General features: G+C 44.0%; 1 protein-coding gene across 3 annotated transcripts; it reads left to right on the top strand.

Annotated features, from left to right (window-relative positions):
• The first annotated feature begins 5,198 nt into the window (after positions 1-5,198).
• Positions 5,199-14,204, top strand: AVPI1 (arginine vasopressin induced 1). 3 transcript variants are annotated; one of them, XM_060768223.2, is made up of 3 exons: positions 5,199-5,340; positions 10,933-11,293; positions 13,730-14,204. In XM_060768223.2, exons 2-3 carry the CDS (start codon positions 10,971-10,973, stop codon positions 13,884-13,886), a joined length of 480 nt encoding a protein of 159 aa, XP_060624206.2. In that variant the 5' UTR covers positions 5,199-5,340; positions 10,933-10,970; the 3' UTR covers positions 13,887-14,204. The 3 variants fall into 3 exon arrangements, with proteins under 3 accessions (XP_060624206.2, XP_060624204.2, XP_060624205.2); XM_060768221.2 differs by having other exon boundaries at positions 5,199-5,457; XM_060768222.2 differs by having other exon boundaries at positions 5,199-5,461.
• The last annotated feature ends 1,470 nt before the right edge of the window (positions 14,205-15,674 follow it).

Here is a 15,674-nt window from a genome sequence, read left to right as displayed (position 1 = left end):
CAAGTAAGGTGGCCTTTTGCAATTGACAGATCATGATTTTGTCAATGTTTATTGTTTTCAAATGCCAACTGAGATCTTTTGGCACAGCACCCAGTGTGCTGATTATCACTGGGACCACCTGTACTGGTTTATGCCAGAGCCTTTGTAGTTTGTTTCTAAGGTCCTGATAACGGCTGTGTTTTTCCTGTTTTTTTGGTTTTTTTTGTCAATTTGACTATCACCTGGCATAGCGACATTATTTTCTTTTCCACAATCGTGAGGTCTGGTGTATTGTTTTTCAAAACTTCTCTGGGTGCATCTGCAGTGGAGAATAAATGTGGTCATCGGCACACTGGGTGCCGTGCCAAAAGATCTCAGCCGGCATTTGAAAACAATAAACATTGACAAAATGATTATCAATTTTAATCAGGACACATTTTAAATTCCATCATCATTATTTGAAACACAAGAAGATGAATTCACAGCAGACAAAATCACTCTGCTGGCTCTTGTATTAGATCACACGTCGGACAGTTCCCAAGTATCTAGGATTGTGTGATGTATCGGCGAATAATGCATGCAGATCCCAGAAAGGTGGCCTTCTGCAGCTGGCAGATGGTAATTTTGTCAGCGCCGATTGTGTTTAAGTGCAGGCCAAGGTCTTTAGGCACTGCACCCAGTGTGCCAGTCACCACTGGGACCACCTTTACTGGATTGTGCCAGAGTCTTTGCAGTTCGATCTTCAAATCCTCATATTGTGTCAGCTTTTCCAGTTGTCTCTCTTCAATCCTGCTGTCACCTGGGATTGCAACATAGATGATCCATATTCTCGGTGCATTTGCAGTATGGAATGAATACCCTTGCACCCCACTTTAAATGCCATGGCTCCATGTGTCAGAGTCCTCCTGGAGTTATAGTTTACAGTATGGTGGCAAATCTATTGAAAGAATGCTGATTACAACTGAGTAACACGGATGCATTTAACAGTGTGATGAAGGTAGGGAAATCATCCGTTTCATTAAAAATGAAGTATGACAGCTCTGCTCTAACAAACACTCCCCTGTTTCAATGTGATGAAGTCTCTGGATATACATTTAAAATTATACTAATCTTTAAATTATGCTAATCAGGAGTAGTCCATACTGTAGTCAATTTTATTGCATAAAAACAGTGCAAGAGAGCTTCACATTACTATTATCTAATATCAGCTCTTCATAGTCTGAAGAAGAAAGTGTCTTATTTCTTCCCACACTTCAGGCCGAACACAGAAGGAAAAGAATGTGTTGATTGTGGGTTTTTTCGGGCTATATGGACATGTTCTAGAGGCATTTCTCCTGACGTTTCGCCTGCATCTATGGCAAGCATCCTCAGAGGTAGTGAGGTCTGCTGGAACTGGGAAAAAAGGGGTTTATATATCTGTGGAATGACAGATAAACCCCTTTTTTCCCAGTTCCAGCAGACCTCACTACCTCTGAGGATGCTTGCCATAGATGCAGGCGAAACGTCAGGAGAAATGCCTCTAGAACATGGCCATATAGCCCGAAAAAACCCACAAGAACTGAGTGATTCCAGCCATGAAAGCCTTCGACAATACATAGAATGTGTTGAGTTTAAAGAAGTTATCATAATCTGCCAACCCTGACATTAGATCAAAGGGAAAGAAGAAAAACAAGGACACCAACATGTCTCCTGATAAGCCAGTTCCCAGGGACTCACCTCTCCCTAGCTGTTCCCCAGACTGAGGAACCCCTTTAAGATGTGCCTGAATTTTCTCATTCTTCATTCCTTTTTGTCTCACACTGTTTTAAATTATGAGCTTGAGAGTAGGGTATCCGGTCTGTTTTTTGCATATGCAAATCTTTCTGAGGGCCTTTCCAAACATGAAACTGAATATAAGTGCTAGATTTAACATAAAGCACAAAATATTTCCTCACATGAGGCACTTTTGAATTTCCAAAGATATTCTTAAAACTCAAAGTAGACCAACTTTTTGTCTGTATAAGAAGATCATGCGACAGGAAGACGGACATATCTGATGCGATCCCATCTTCATGGCAAATGGGGCTGTGACACCTCAACTTTTGGAAAATGGCAATCTCCATAACTTTTTGGAGAAATTATGATCTTTGGAAAGGCATGAGCTTGCTAGAAATCATAACCAATTGGAAAAATGATGTCATAGCCTTTTGGGAAAATGGCATTCACCACCATTTTGAGAAAATCAGGAATCTCCCTGAGAAGAGTTAAAAACTCACATGAGTCAACCTTCTCCATAGTGGTAAATGTCCACTAGTATTCATTCAAGACAATTAGGTTTCTCAGTTGTTACTAATATACCTAGATATCTCTTTGAACTCTTAGGGACGAAGATATGCCAATACGAGCACGCACACAAACATATGTAGCAGAGTTTCAGAAGTATTATTTCAATTGCCCAAAAAGTCTACTCTCCCTTAAAACACCTTGGTTTAAATCATGCTCTCGAGAGACCAAAAATAAGTAAACTTCCTTAAAAGTAACATATTTGGTTTACTCACAAACTTAATGTATTCAGCATAGAGGTACATTGCTTATCAGTCCAGTTACAGATGATTTTTGATAACACAGGGCAGCCTTCATAAAATCAACCGTCAATACTCTAAAGCAGGGGTCCTCAAACTAAGGCCCGGGGGCTGGATACGGCCCTCCAAGGTCATTTACCCGACCCTCGCTCAGAGTCAACCTAAGTCTGAAATGACTTGAAAGCACACAACTATAACAACAACAATCCTATCTCATCAGCCAAAAGCAGGCCCACACTTCCCACTGAAGTACTAATACATTTATATTTGTTAAAATCGTTCATTTTAATTATTGTATTGTTTTAAATTCTTTTGCACTACAGATAAGATATGTGCAGTGTGCATAGGAATTCATTCATGTTTTTTTCAAATTATAATCTGGCCCTCCAACAGTTTGAGGGGCTATGACATGGCCCTCTATTTAAAAAGTTTGAAGACCCCTGGTCTAAAGCATCTCTGTCTTCTGAGAGTCTAATAGAGTCTCTGTTCCTACACTGAAAGTCTAACACAGTGGTTCTCAACCTGGGGTCTCCATTTATTTTTGGCCTACAACTCCCAGAAATCCCAGCCGGTTTAGCAGCTGTTAGGATTTCTGGGAGTTGAAGGCCAAAAACATCTGGGGACCCCAGGTTGAGAACCACTGATCTAACGGCTTCTGCTTCTACTGGAGTCTGAATGTATACTGTTTATAAAATGGAGTCTGAGTCCTCTACAAGCCCAGATCTGATCACATAGTCTACAGCCCCTCCCACAACATAGAATTAAGGAAAACTGCATACCAATACACACATGTACAATACAGTAAGCAATCTGAATTATATACATAACAAATAACTAGTGGATGTTTTAAGAAGGTTCCTATTTCCAACATAAACAGGCTATTAGTCCATTGTGCAATAATCTTCTTGGTGTCTGAATGTCTGTCACTTTACACACACACACACACAAGCGAATACAAGCACACACAAACACACACATATACACATACCCCTTGCCAATTCTTGTCTTAACGGCTTCATTCCAGCCTGTTCTCCATTAAAGTAGTAGGGGAGAATGTGATTTTCCACTCAAATGTACAAGGGCCCTTTATTGAAATCTAATTCTGAAGTTGACAGACCTCCTGGCTTTCATAAGATCATGTGAACAACAAGTTCTCTGTGTGCTGATTGACATTAATTTTCCTCAGTCATGACCATCTTTTCTACATGGGTGCAGTAGAAGTTTGTATAAAATATGTACCCAGTCCATTATGAAAAAAGAAACACATTTAATTATAGCTTTGGCCAGAATTGCACACTGAGAAACTGAAGTCTCCTACAGCTTTCAAGAAGTTTAATCTGTTTCTATACAATTTTCACTGATTATAAATAAGCATTATCTATATCCCTGGTGGCGCAGTGGGTTAAAGCCCTGTGCCAGCAGGATTGAAGACCAACAGGTCGCAGGTTCGAATCCGGGGAGAGCGTGGATGAGCTCCCTCTATCAGCTCCAGCTCCTCATGCGGGGACATGAGAGAAGCCTCCCACAAGGATAATAAAACATCAAATCATCCGGGCGTTCCCTGGGCAATGTCCTTGCAGACGGCCAATTCTCTCACAACAGGAGCAACTCCTGACACGACAAAAAAAATCCATGCTAGGGCTCTGAAAGGAACAAGTATGTCTGTCCATGGATAAAATATGAACACTGTGAAACATTACTACTGTATTTTCTGTGGCAAAGAAGACACACTGGGTCACTTTTGAAGACTAGAAAGACAAGACACATTTGAAGCCACCCTTTCTGCTTACCCAAGCAACATCATGCCAAGAATTTCTGCCTGAGGGTTCTGCTTAACTTTTGGTTTCCTGGCACGCAAGAGGGAGCTGCCAGTCCCATGTCTTCCCTCTGTCCGAATCATATTACATTGTTATACTGCTATTGTTCCTCTTTAACTATGATAGCTGCATCCTGTGGATTCTGGAGTGTGCCGTTTAGTGAAGTGGCGCAGTGGGTTAAAGCACTGAGCTGCTGAGCTTGTTGATTGAAAGGTCGCAGATTCGATTCCGGGGAGCGACGTGAGCTTCCGTTGTCAGCCCTAGCTTCTGCCAACCTAGCAGTTCGAAAACATGCAAATGTGAGATCAATAGGTACCGCTCCGGCGGGAAGGTAACAGCGCTCCATGCAGTCATGCCGGCCACATGACCTTGGAGGTGTCTATGGACAACGCTGGCTCTTTGGCTTAGAAATGGAGATGAGCACCACACCCGAGTCAGACATGACTGGACTTAATGTCAGGGGACTACCTCTACCTTTACCTAAGAGGTATCTGTGAGGCAGAGTAGCATAGTGGTTGAGCATTGGGCTATGACTCTGGGGAGCAGGGTTTGAATTTCAGTGTTAGAAAGGTTGGAAACCACTGTCCTAGAGTGATGATGCATCCTTACAGGCATTCATCACAACTCCTCAGGCGCAAACCTGTGTTGATGCCTATGTACGTATATATACTGTCTAATAAACCCAAGGCCACGCCTCCCTTCCCTGCCAGACAGAGGAAGCAGCCACCCGGGCAAGCCACGCCCCCTTCCTCCTCCTGGCAGGTGAACGCCCTTCCCGCTGACGTCAAGAGCCCAGCCTGCCACGCGTTACCGCATTTGGAGCCCCACCCCCTGCCCTCACCTGATTGGTTCGCTGGTTATCTTCGGAGTTCGGATTTAGAACGCTGGCGTTAAGGCTGCGGAGGGAGCCGATTGGCTAGGATGCGAGGCGCCCCGTCTCTTCAATGGACGCAAGCGCCTCCGTCCTGGGATTGAGCCTGCGGGTGAGTGGGATCCGCTCGAGGGAAGGCGACAGGAGCCCCGCAGAGAGCCCGCCCTGGAGGGTCTCCGGGAACCGCGGGGAGAGCCCTGGCCGCCCCAGGCAGGAGAGCGGCCTCCAGGTCTGTGAGTACGCGCGGATCCTGAAATCCGCTCGCGGTCTTGGGCATCAGACTCGATTTGGGGCAATAAAATATCAGGGTGAAAAGGACGACTAAAATGATCAAGGGTCTGGAGAACAAGCCCTGTGAGGAGCAGCTTAAAGAGCTGGGCATGTTTAGTCTGCAGAAGGGAAGGCTGAGAGGAGACATAATGAGGGCCATGTATACATATTGGGGCAGTAAAATATCTGGAAGGGAGGAACGACTAAAATGATCAAGGGTCTGGAGAACAAGCCCTATGAGGAGCGGCTTAAAGAGCTGGGCATGTTTAGCTTGCAGAAGAGAAGGCTGAGAGGAGACACAATAGCCATGTATAAATATGTGAGGGGAAGTCATAGGGAGCACGCTTGTTTTCTGCTGCCCTGGAGACTAGGACACGGAACAATGACTTCAACTACAGGAAAGGAAGAAGAACTTCCTGACTTTGAGAGCTGTTCAACAGCTCTGCCCCGGACTGTGGTGGAGGCTGGATGGCCATCTGTCGAGGGTGCTTTGAATGCGATTTTCCTGCTTCTTGGCAAGGGATTGGACTGTATGTCCCATGAGGTCTCTTCCAATTCTATGATTCTATGAATGGAGGTGGAGAAGGTTCACGGTGCATCTACGCTATACATTTAATGCGGTTTGACATTATCTTAGCTGTCATAACTCATTGCAGTGAAAACATAGAAGTTGTAGTTTCACAAGATCTTCACTTTCTCTGCCAACAGACTGCAGGATTCTGTTACCTTGTGCCATAATAGTTAAAGTGGCATCAAACTGTATTAATTCTACAGTGTAGGTGCACCCCTGGAAGCAGCTAGGGAATTATTGGTGTGTGAGGGTTGTTATTAGAGGCAACTCCTTTTCATTGGTTGCTTCCTGTTTATTACTTTGGCATCCTCCCTGAAATTCCCAATTGCTCAGACATGAGGCAGGCTTGGCCAGATGTAAATAACTTAATATACAAATTTCGTAGAGGAGCTGAGAACCACATAAGTTAGCAAGACTAAAGGAAAAGGTTTTCCCCTGACATTAAGTCCAGTCGTGTCAGACTCTGGGCGGTGGTGCTCATCTCCATTTCAAAGCTGAAGAACTGGCATTGTCCGTAGACATCTCCAAGGTCATGTGGCTGGCATGACTGCATGGAGCACCATTACCTTCCCACCAAGGCGGTACCTATTGATCTACTCACATTTGCATGTTTTCGAACAGTTGGCAGGAGCTGGGACTAACAGCAGGAGCTCACCCCACTCTCTGGATTTCAACCGCCACCCTTTTGTTCAGCAAGTTCAGCAGCTCATTGGTTTAAACTGCTGCGCCATTGGGGCAGAGATACCCTGTGAGGATTGAAAGTGAAGCCTTCCAGAGGTCAAGCCCTGCTGCTCCTTCTGTCCAGTCCAATGGTACCAGGACTGAGAGACACATGATATCAGCATAATACTATTTTGGCAGTAATTGTAATGGTGCATCTTTAGGTATTGGCAACTAAAGGCATCAGCTGTTATCTCTCATCCCCTGAAGTTTATGAGTCCAAGGGGGGGGGGGGGGAGGAGCCATTTGGGATATAATCTGAGAGACTGAGGATCAAGTTTTTAATTGAAGTCCAGAAGGCAGAGGGCTAGATACTTCTACAGCAGATTGCATCCCCCATTTTTCCAGGTGTCCACTTTGGACAGGTGACTCCCCAGGCTCATGATTTGGGAAGCTGTTCATAGAAACATAGAGTTGGAAGAGACTCCAGGGCCATCCAGTCCATCCAGTCCAACTCACAATCAAAGCACTCTGGACTGATATGTCCGGAGAACAGTGACTAAAATGATTAAGGGTCTGGAGAACAAGTCCCATGAGAAGCGGCTTAAAGAGCTGGGCATGCTTAGATTGCAGAAAAGAAGGCTGAGAGGAGACATGATAGCCAGGTATAAATATGTGAGGGGAAGTCATAGGGAGGAGGGAGCAGGCTTGTTTTCCGCTGCTCTGGAGACTAGGATGTGGAGCAATGGCTTCAAACTACAGGAAAGGAGATTCCACCTGAACATTAAGAAGAACTTCCTGACTGTGAGAGCTGTTTAGCAGTGGAACTCTCTGCCCCGGAGTGTGGTGGAGGCTCCTTCTTTGGAGGCTTTTGAACAGAGGCTGGATGGTCATCTTATAGGAGTGCTTTGAATGCGATTTTCCTGTTTCTTGGCGGGGTTGGACTGGATGGCCCATGAGGTCTCTTCCAACTCTATGATTCAATGATTCTAGGGCCATCCCACGTCTGTATAAGAATTTCCAAAGAATGAAACTCCAAGGCATATTCCATTGCTGAACAGCTCTTACTGAAATAAAGTTCTTCCTAATGTTTAGATGAAATCTCTTTCCCTGCGATTTGAATCCATTGCTCCATGTCCTCGTCTCTGGTGCGGCAGAAAACAAGCCTGCCCCATCCACAATGTTGCCTGGCTAAGCATAAAGACTTGCCTAAAATCAGATAAAAGAAGTCGTAAGTCCAGGTAGATTTCTGAGCGCAGGGCTGTGATCTGTTGTTGCCCCATTATGGCTCCACCCTAGGCAGTCTGCCAAACTTGGGTGGAACATTGATGCAGGGCAGGGCCAACCCTCTCCTCCCTTTTGGCCCGCAGCTGTTTTCCGGTACCTCCTCCCTTCTATTAGCTGAAACATACCTGTGCTTGGCAAGCAGTGGCCTGACTTCCTGACAACCTGGTGCCTATAGACACGTTGCACAGCACATGGTGTGCTACATTTAACTACTGACAGCAGTTGTGTGCAATTTGTGGCCCTACTGGTGCTGCCAAGCTAAAATTCCTCATTCATTCATCTGCTATCTAGGGCTGTTGGGAGTTACAAGCAAACATTTCTCCTGTATTTTTGGACTACGACTCACATGACACACACACACAATATATATATATATATATATATATATATATATATATATACACACACACACACACACACACACACCACACACACACATATATATACATACACACACACACATACGTATAAGTCTAGATTTTTTTGTCAAAAGATCAAACCCAAAAAGTGGCTTGACTTATTAATGGGTGAATGTGAATACTGTACATTAACTCTTACTGTTTTAAAAAGGAGCTCTGAATAGAGTGGCAAAAGACAAGAGCTTATTCCATCCCAGGAGATCCCAGAGGAGGGTGACTAAAATGATCAAGGATCTGGAGAACAAGCCCCATGAGGAGAGGCTTGAAGAGCTGGGCATGTTTAGTCTGAAGAAGAGAAGGCTGAGAGGAGACATGATGAGGGCTATGTATAAATATGTGAGAGGAAGTCAGAGGGAGGAGGAAGCAAGCTTGTATTCTGCTGCCCGGGAGACTAGGATGCAGAACAATGGCTTCAAACTACAGGAAAAGGAGATTCCACCTGAACATTAGGAAACACTTCCTAACTGTGAGAGCTGTTCAGCAGTGAGACTCTCTGCCCCTGAGTGTGGTGGAGGCTCCTTCTTTGGAAGCTTTTAAGCAGAACCTAGATGGCCATCTATCAGGGGTGCTTTGAATGCGATTTTCCTGCTTCTTGGCAAGGGGTTGGATTGGAAGGCAGACGAGGTCTCTTTCAACTCTGATTGTATGAATCTAAAAGATGAACTGACCCTCCTCTACTCTCTCCACTGTGGTATCACTTCTGGGCAAAGGTGTGGCCAGAGGTGGATGGCCCTTGAGTCTGCCTTAGTGCTGTCCTCTCTCTCCTGAATTAATTACCTTTGACTTGTCCACAGGTTGTATCATAATCCATAATTTTTGCCCCCAAACCTGGTCTTGATTTATATGCAAGATCAACTTATACATGAGTATATATAGTAATTCCTTATAACTGGCTGTGCTTGACAGGAGCTGTCACCTGACTTTCCATAATCCCAAAGACATGCATGGACACAGCTGGCCTCACAAACAACCTCATCTTAGGTGTCACCTGTGATATTAGGAATTATAATTCCTGATGTTATCAGAGTCTGACCAAGTTGTTTTAGTGGGTGTTTGCTGTTTATTTGTTCAGTCACTTCCGACTCTTCGTGACCTCATGGACCAGCCCACGTCAGACCTCCCTGTTGGCTGTGGCCACCCCCAGCTCTTTCAAAATCAAACCCAGGCATATAGCCGGGGGGGGGGGGTGCTTGATGGGCTGCAGCCCCCCCCCCCCAAATTCTCAGGGTGGTCCATGAGAAGGCCTTACTGGTACATTATTTAAACTGTTATGTTTATTCATATCATGATCTGATCACCATGCTCAATATATCCCATATGCATGGGGGCATTGGGGTAATGATACAAAAGGTTTGCTAGGGTAGATCCTCATCCCCTCCCCCTCCCCCAATCAAACTCAATCCTGGCTACGAGCCTGGTCAAGCTAGTCACTTCAAGGACATCTTGACCTTGGTCGGCCCCTCTTCCTTTCTCCTTCCATTTTCCCCAGCACTATTATCATCTCCAAACTTTGCTGTCTTCTCATTATGGGGCCAAAATACTTAATCTTTGCCTTTAACATCCTTCCCTCCGTGAGCAGTCAGGCATTATTTCCTGGACTGCTTTGATCTTCTCATGGTTCAAGGCCCTCTCAGAATTTTCCTCCCAACACCACAGTTCAAAAGCGTCTATCAAATTTCTCTCTGCCTTCCTTATGGTCCAGCTCTAACATCCATAGGTTACTATGGGGAATACCATTGCTTTAACTATGCGGATCTTGGTTGCCAGTGTGATGTCTCTACTCTGCAGTCTGCGTTTGCAGTAATCTTCATGCCTAGAAATACAGAGTCTGTCACTTCCTCCATGTTTTCTCCCTCTATTTGCCAGTTATCAATCAAATAGGTTGCCATTATCTTGGGTTTTTTTATATTTAACTGCAACCCAGCTTAAAGCTATGCAATTATAATGGTGTACATCATGTGGAATAATGTGTCAAATTCAATAATATTGACAAGCTGGAATGTGTCTGGAGGAGCACCAAAATAACCAAAAGGAGTGGCTTAGGGAGCTGGCTATGTTTAGCATGGAGAAAATAAGGATAGCTATGTTTAAATACTTGAAAGGATGTCATATTGAAGAGGGGGCAAGCTTGTTTTCTGCTGCTCTGGAGATTAGGACACAAGGCAATGCATCAAGTTTCAGGAAATAAGATTCCACCTAAGCATTAGGAAGAACTTCCTAATGGTAAGAGCTGTTTGGCAGTGGTGTTGGAGTCTCCTTCTCTGGAAGTTTTTAAGCAGAGGCTGGATGGCCATCAGTCCGGGATGCCTAGATTATGTGTTCTTGCATGGCGGGGTTGGACTACATGGTCCTTGTGGTCTCTTCCAACTCTATGATTCTGCTTTCAGTGGGGAAATGAGAGGTTACAGTGGAAAGATCAAAGGAATGGCAGAACTATTTGCAACATCGGTTCCTCGTTCACTGCTTCACTTGACCTTTTTTTCCTTATCTTCCCCAGAACTACCTCCAGTCCCAGCGTGGAGGGAACCCCATGCCATGGGTACGCCGGCCTCTATAGTGTGTGACTTGCCACAGCATCAGGCCCCCAAATCTTGTACTCGCAAGAGAGCGTCTGCCAACATCTTTCAGGGAGTGGATTTATGGCAGCTGCGCCGCCTCTTCCACAGCAGTGGGGATGCAGAAGCAGAGGAACGAGCTCAGCTGATCTGGCAATGTGCAGAGAACCGGTGCATTACTCAGGCTTTGCAACAACTCCACAGAAGGCAGAGGAAATGGAGGCTGCACTCCCACCATAGGCCTCCTTCAGAAAAGGGCAGCTCCACCAGACTCCTAGAACTACAGCATTTCAGTCGCTTAAAGTATGTTTCTGCTTCAAAAAAATCATGCTGCTTTTTGAGTACAACTCTGCAGATTCCTTTTGCACCCCAAAGCCTGCATTTTAGTGTTGCCATGGAGCCAGGGACCACTCATGTCTGTGTGTACATGCACACATTTTCATATTTTTATACACACAAAGGCTGTGTGCATTTTAGACTAATCCATCTCACCTGCTGAGTCATATTATTTTAACTTTGAACCTAGCATCTCATAATGAACTACTAGAATGCATTCTAGGTGAGAATGTATATGGCCTTCATTATATCTCTTGTTTGGTGGCAGCACAGGGCTTTCTTAAGCAAGGAATACCCACATAGGTTTGCCAGAGCTCTTCTTAAAAATATTCAGGAAGTGTGATTTTGTGGCAGGTAGAACACTTGTGAAAACTGGAAACCTTTAACCCTGATACTGCCCCAGATATCCTGGCTGTTTAATCTCTTGAGCCCAATCCACAGTGGCATTTCCCAGCTTTACAAAGCCATAAGCAACAAATGGCTTTCTAAGGACACAGCGGGCTGAACTGTTGACCAAAAGGTAGACAGTTCAAATCCAGGGAGTGGGGTGAGCTCCTGCTGTTAGCCCCAGCTTCTGCCAACCTAGCAATTCAAAAAACATGCAAATGTGAATAGATCAATAGGTAGCGCTCCGGCGCTCTATGCAGTCATACTGGCCACATGACCTTGGAGGTGTCTACAGACAACACCGGCTCTTCGGCTTAGAAATAGAGATGAGCACCAACCCTCAGAGTCAGACACAACAGGACTTAATGTCGGGGAAAACCTTTACCTAAGCAACCAAACCACACTATCTGGAAGGCTGAGTGTACCCATACAATCCTGTCTAAACCTCAACATCAGCATCTAAAACTACTCTTTCATCCACCAGTGAGAGCTATCGGGTTGCTGGGGACCAGCACAGGGTATTTTAAATGCCACACATTCAAAATTCCCTATTTCAGGATATACAAATGGCCATGCCATTTTTATTCCAGTTCACATTTGTTAGATGTGCCGTGCTTCTTCTGCTGGTTCTTAAATGGATGACTTTCATCATCAATTTATATTTTGGGGCAATCTCAACTATAATGTCTGTATATAATTTACAACTTCAGGCAACATCTGGACTAATCCTAACTAGTACAGCAATGTAAGGAATAATGGAAGTTACAGTCCAACAACATCTGGAAGTCCATAAATCACCCTATGTTAGCAGGTTTTGTCCATAAATCACCCTATGTTAGCAGGTTTTGTCTAATGATTAACAGAAGCAGAACATATTTATGAAAAATAGTATATATACTTAATCTGCATAATTTACATAGACAAGCAGAATGTAACTTCCTAACGTTCAAAGAATGTGTCTATACTGTAGAATTAGTGGTTTGACACCACATTAGCAGCCATAATAATACTATAGAATCATGGAAGTTATCGGGTTGCTGTGAGTTTTCAGGGCTGTATGACCATATTCCAGAAGCATTCTCTCCTGACATTTCACCCACATTTATGGCAGATATCCTCAGAGTTTGTGGGGTATATTGGAAACTAGACAAGGGAGGTTTATATATCTATTGAAGGTCCATATGGGAGAAAGAGTCACAGGAAGTTGGAGGCAAGTGTGAATGTTGCAATTAATCACCTTGATTATCATTGCAAAGCCTTGCAGCTTCAAGGCCTGGCTGATTTCTGCCTGAGGGAATCCTCTGTTGGGAGGTGTTAACTGGCCGTGGTTTTTTCATGTCTGCAATTCCCCTGTTTTCAGAGTGTTGTTCTTTATTTGCTGCCCTGATTTTAGTTTTTAAATGCAAGTAGCCAGCTTTTGTTTATTTTCATTGTTTCTTCCTTTCTATTGAAATTGTCCACATGCTTATGGATTTCAATGGCTTCTCTGTGTAGTCTGACATGGTGGTTGTTAGAGTGGTCCATCATTTCCGTGTTCTCAAATAATATGTTGTGTTCAGGTTGGTTCATCAAGCGCTCTGCTATGGCTGACTTCTCAGTCTGAATTAGTCTGCAGTGCCTTTCATGTTCCTTGATTTGTGTTTGGGTGCTGCATTTGGCAACACATGGAAGTTATAGTTTTCTAAGATCCTTAGTTTCCTTTGCCAAAGAATGTTAGTGCCTCACCAAACTATAACTACCACGATTCCACAGAATTGAGCCATGGCAGTTAAAAGTGGTATTGAACTGCATTAATTCTACAGTATAGAATTAGTGTGACAGGAAAACATCAGTGTTTCTTCCAGAACTATAAGAAAATGTTGAATATAAGAGCAGCCTCTCGTGAACTCTTTTCCCCCCACATCACTAATATGATGTTTAAGAAAGACATTTCTACTTTTTCTTTGTATTGTTTATCCGATTTTCCAGAGGAGAAAACATAATCTTTCTTAATTGGATGCCTTTGCTCTCCTGCAGGATTGAAGACCATACTCCATCTTGTGCTGATACTGAGAACAACAGTAATGGTAAAGAGACAGAGGACACTGATCAAACTGACCATTGCACTGCTTCCCAGCACAGGAAAAAGAGGGGAATGGGAGCTGCAGACTACCTCCACCACCTCCACCGGTGAGCAACCCGGACCTCACACTAATGCATATGATTGTCAGTATATGGGGCAGGAGAAGCCTGAAATGACAAGGGGACCTGACAGCAGACACACTTCCATTCTGCTCTTTAACAACCTCCAGCTGGAAGAGAATCTTTGGCACAAATTAATTCTCCTGCTTCAGGTTCACTGTCATGATAAAGAAACTTGAATTCAGCCCTCTCGGCCTCAAGCACTTCTAGTTATTCATACTTGACCACAGCTTGCTGTCTTAAAGCACAAACACTACATCTACTGAATGCAGATAATCACGTGTAATAAAGCTTATATATATATGTATTACTTCTCTGAAGCTATTTTTATATGAATCTGAGAACTATATTTGCCAGCATATCTGTGTAATCCAGTGGTACCCAACCTTTTTTTGACCAGGGACCAGTCTCCAACATTAGTACTAAAAGGGTTACAAATCAGTTTTTGGTCAACTTTAGGTTTGGTTTGATTATTTGGGGTGCTGATTCAGAAAATTACATTGGATAGACCACATCAGCTCTAGTTTCTGATACAGAAGAAATCCCATCCAGTAGTTGCCATCTGCTCGCCCATAGAAAACAATATTTAATAATCTAGGGCTGATGTGGTCTATCCAAGGGGTTGGGGCTGGTCAGCAACAGGGAAGGAGGGGCAGGCGGCATGAAAGGAGCAGAAATAAAATAATAAATAATAAAATAAAGAGGAAGGAGGCTCGTGCATCAGATTTTCGTCCTTGCGGCCCACTGGTGGTTTGCGGCCCACAGGTTAAGAAGCACTGGTATAATCCAAGGCCATATCTCCCAAAGCCTGTTGCACAGTCTAGAACTGAATAGAGCTACAGCCATCTGCACTCCATATTGCCGACCCCTATCTGAAAAGCCAACATGGTACAATGATTTGAATGTTGGACTATGACTCTGGAGATCAGGGTTTGAATCTTCACTGTGCCATGGGAACCCACTGGATATACCTTGGGCAAATCACTCTGTCTGCCTCAGAGGAAGGCAAAAGCAACTCCTCCCCCAAACAAGTCAGGCCAAAAAAAAAACCCACAATAAGTGAAAATAACTTACCCCCACAATAACTTACAATAAGTGAAAAAAAGAACTTGGAAGGCACACAACAAATCAAATCTGAAAATATTAATTTGAGATTGCAAGTCCATTTCTCCCAAGTTTCAGAGAAAAGGTACGAGAGACTGAATGCTTGGCCGCATGCAAACTACATGCAAACTAATGTTCAGATGCCATCTGAACATTAGGAAGAACTTCCTGATTGTGAGAGCTGTTCAGCAGTGGAACTCTCTGCCCCAGAATGTGGTGGAGGCTCCTTCTTTCGAAGCTTTTAAACAGAGACTGGATGGCCATCTACCGGGGGGTGCTTTGAATGTGATTTTCCTGCTTCTTGGCAGGGGGTTGGACTGGATGGCCCATGAGATCTCTTCCAACTCTATGATTCTACGTTGCATTCACCTTCAGTTACACTAATGGAACCCTACCATTTCAGGGCCATTCTAATCTATGCACAAGTCAGCAATACTCTGTCACTCTCAAGATCTGACTGCTTTGTCAGGAAGATGTTTTCTTACTGCCATAGATTGAGGCACTAGTAAAGACAACAGCTTCTGGTTGTCAAGAAATCAGCCTAGTGACCACTTATACAGAATTTCATCAACCTTTCTGAAGACTGAAAATGTGAAAGAGTTCTAAGAAAAAGCAAAGAACGAACCGTATCAGTCTTTTCAAAAGGGTATAGGTATCATGAGAAAAAGGCTCCACC

This window comes from Anolis sagrei, chromosome 3 (assembly GCF_037176765.1).
Source record: "Anolis sagrei isolate rAnoSag1 chromosome 3, rAnoSag1.mat, whole genome shotgun sequence".
Taxonomy (NCBI): Eukaryota; Metazoa; Chordata; class Lepidosauria; order Squamata; family Dactyloidae; genus Anolis; species Anolis sagrei.
This window is presented reverse-complemented; position numbering and strand designations above follow the sequence as displayed.

What these genes read in the sequence shown, in the direction of transcription:
- AVPI1 (XM_060768223.2), top strand. Translation starts at nt 10,971, where the DNA reads ATGGGTACGCCGGCCTCTATAGTGTGTGACTTGCCACAGCATCAGGCC. An exon ending in CAGCATTTCAGTCGCTTAAA is followed by an intron (nt 11,294 to 13,729) that starts GTATGTTTCTGC and finishes GCTCTCCTGCAG; the next exon opens with GATTGAAGACCATACTCCAT.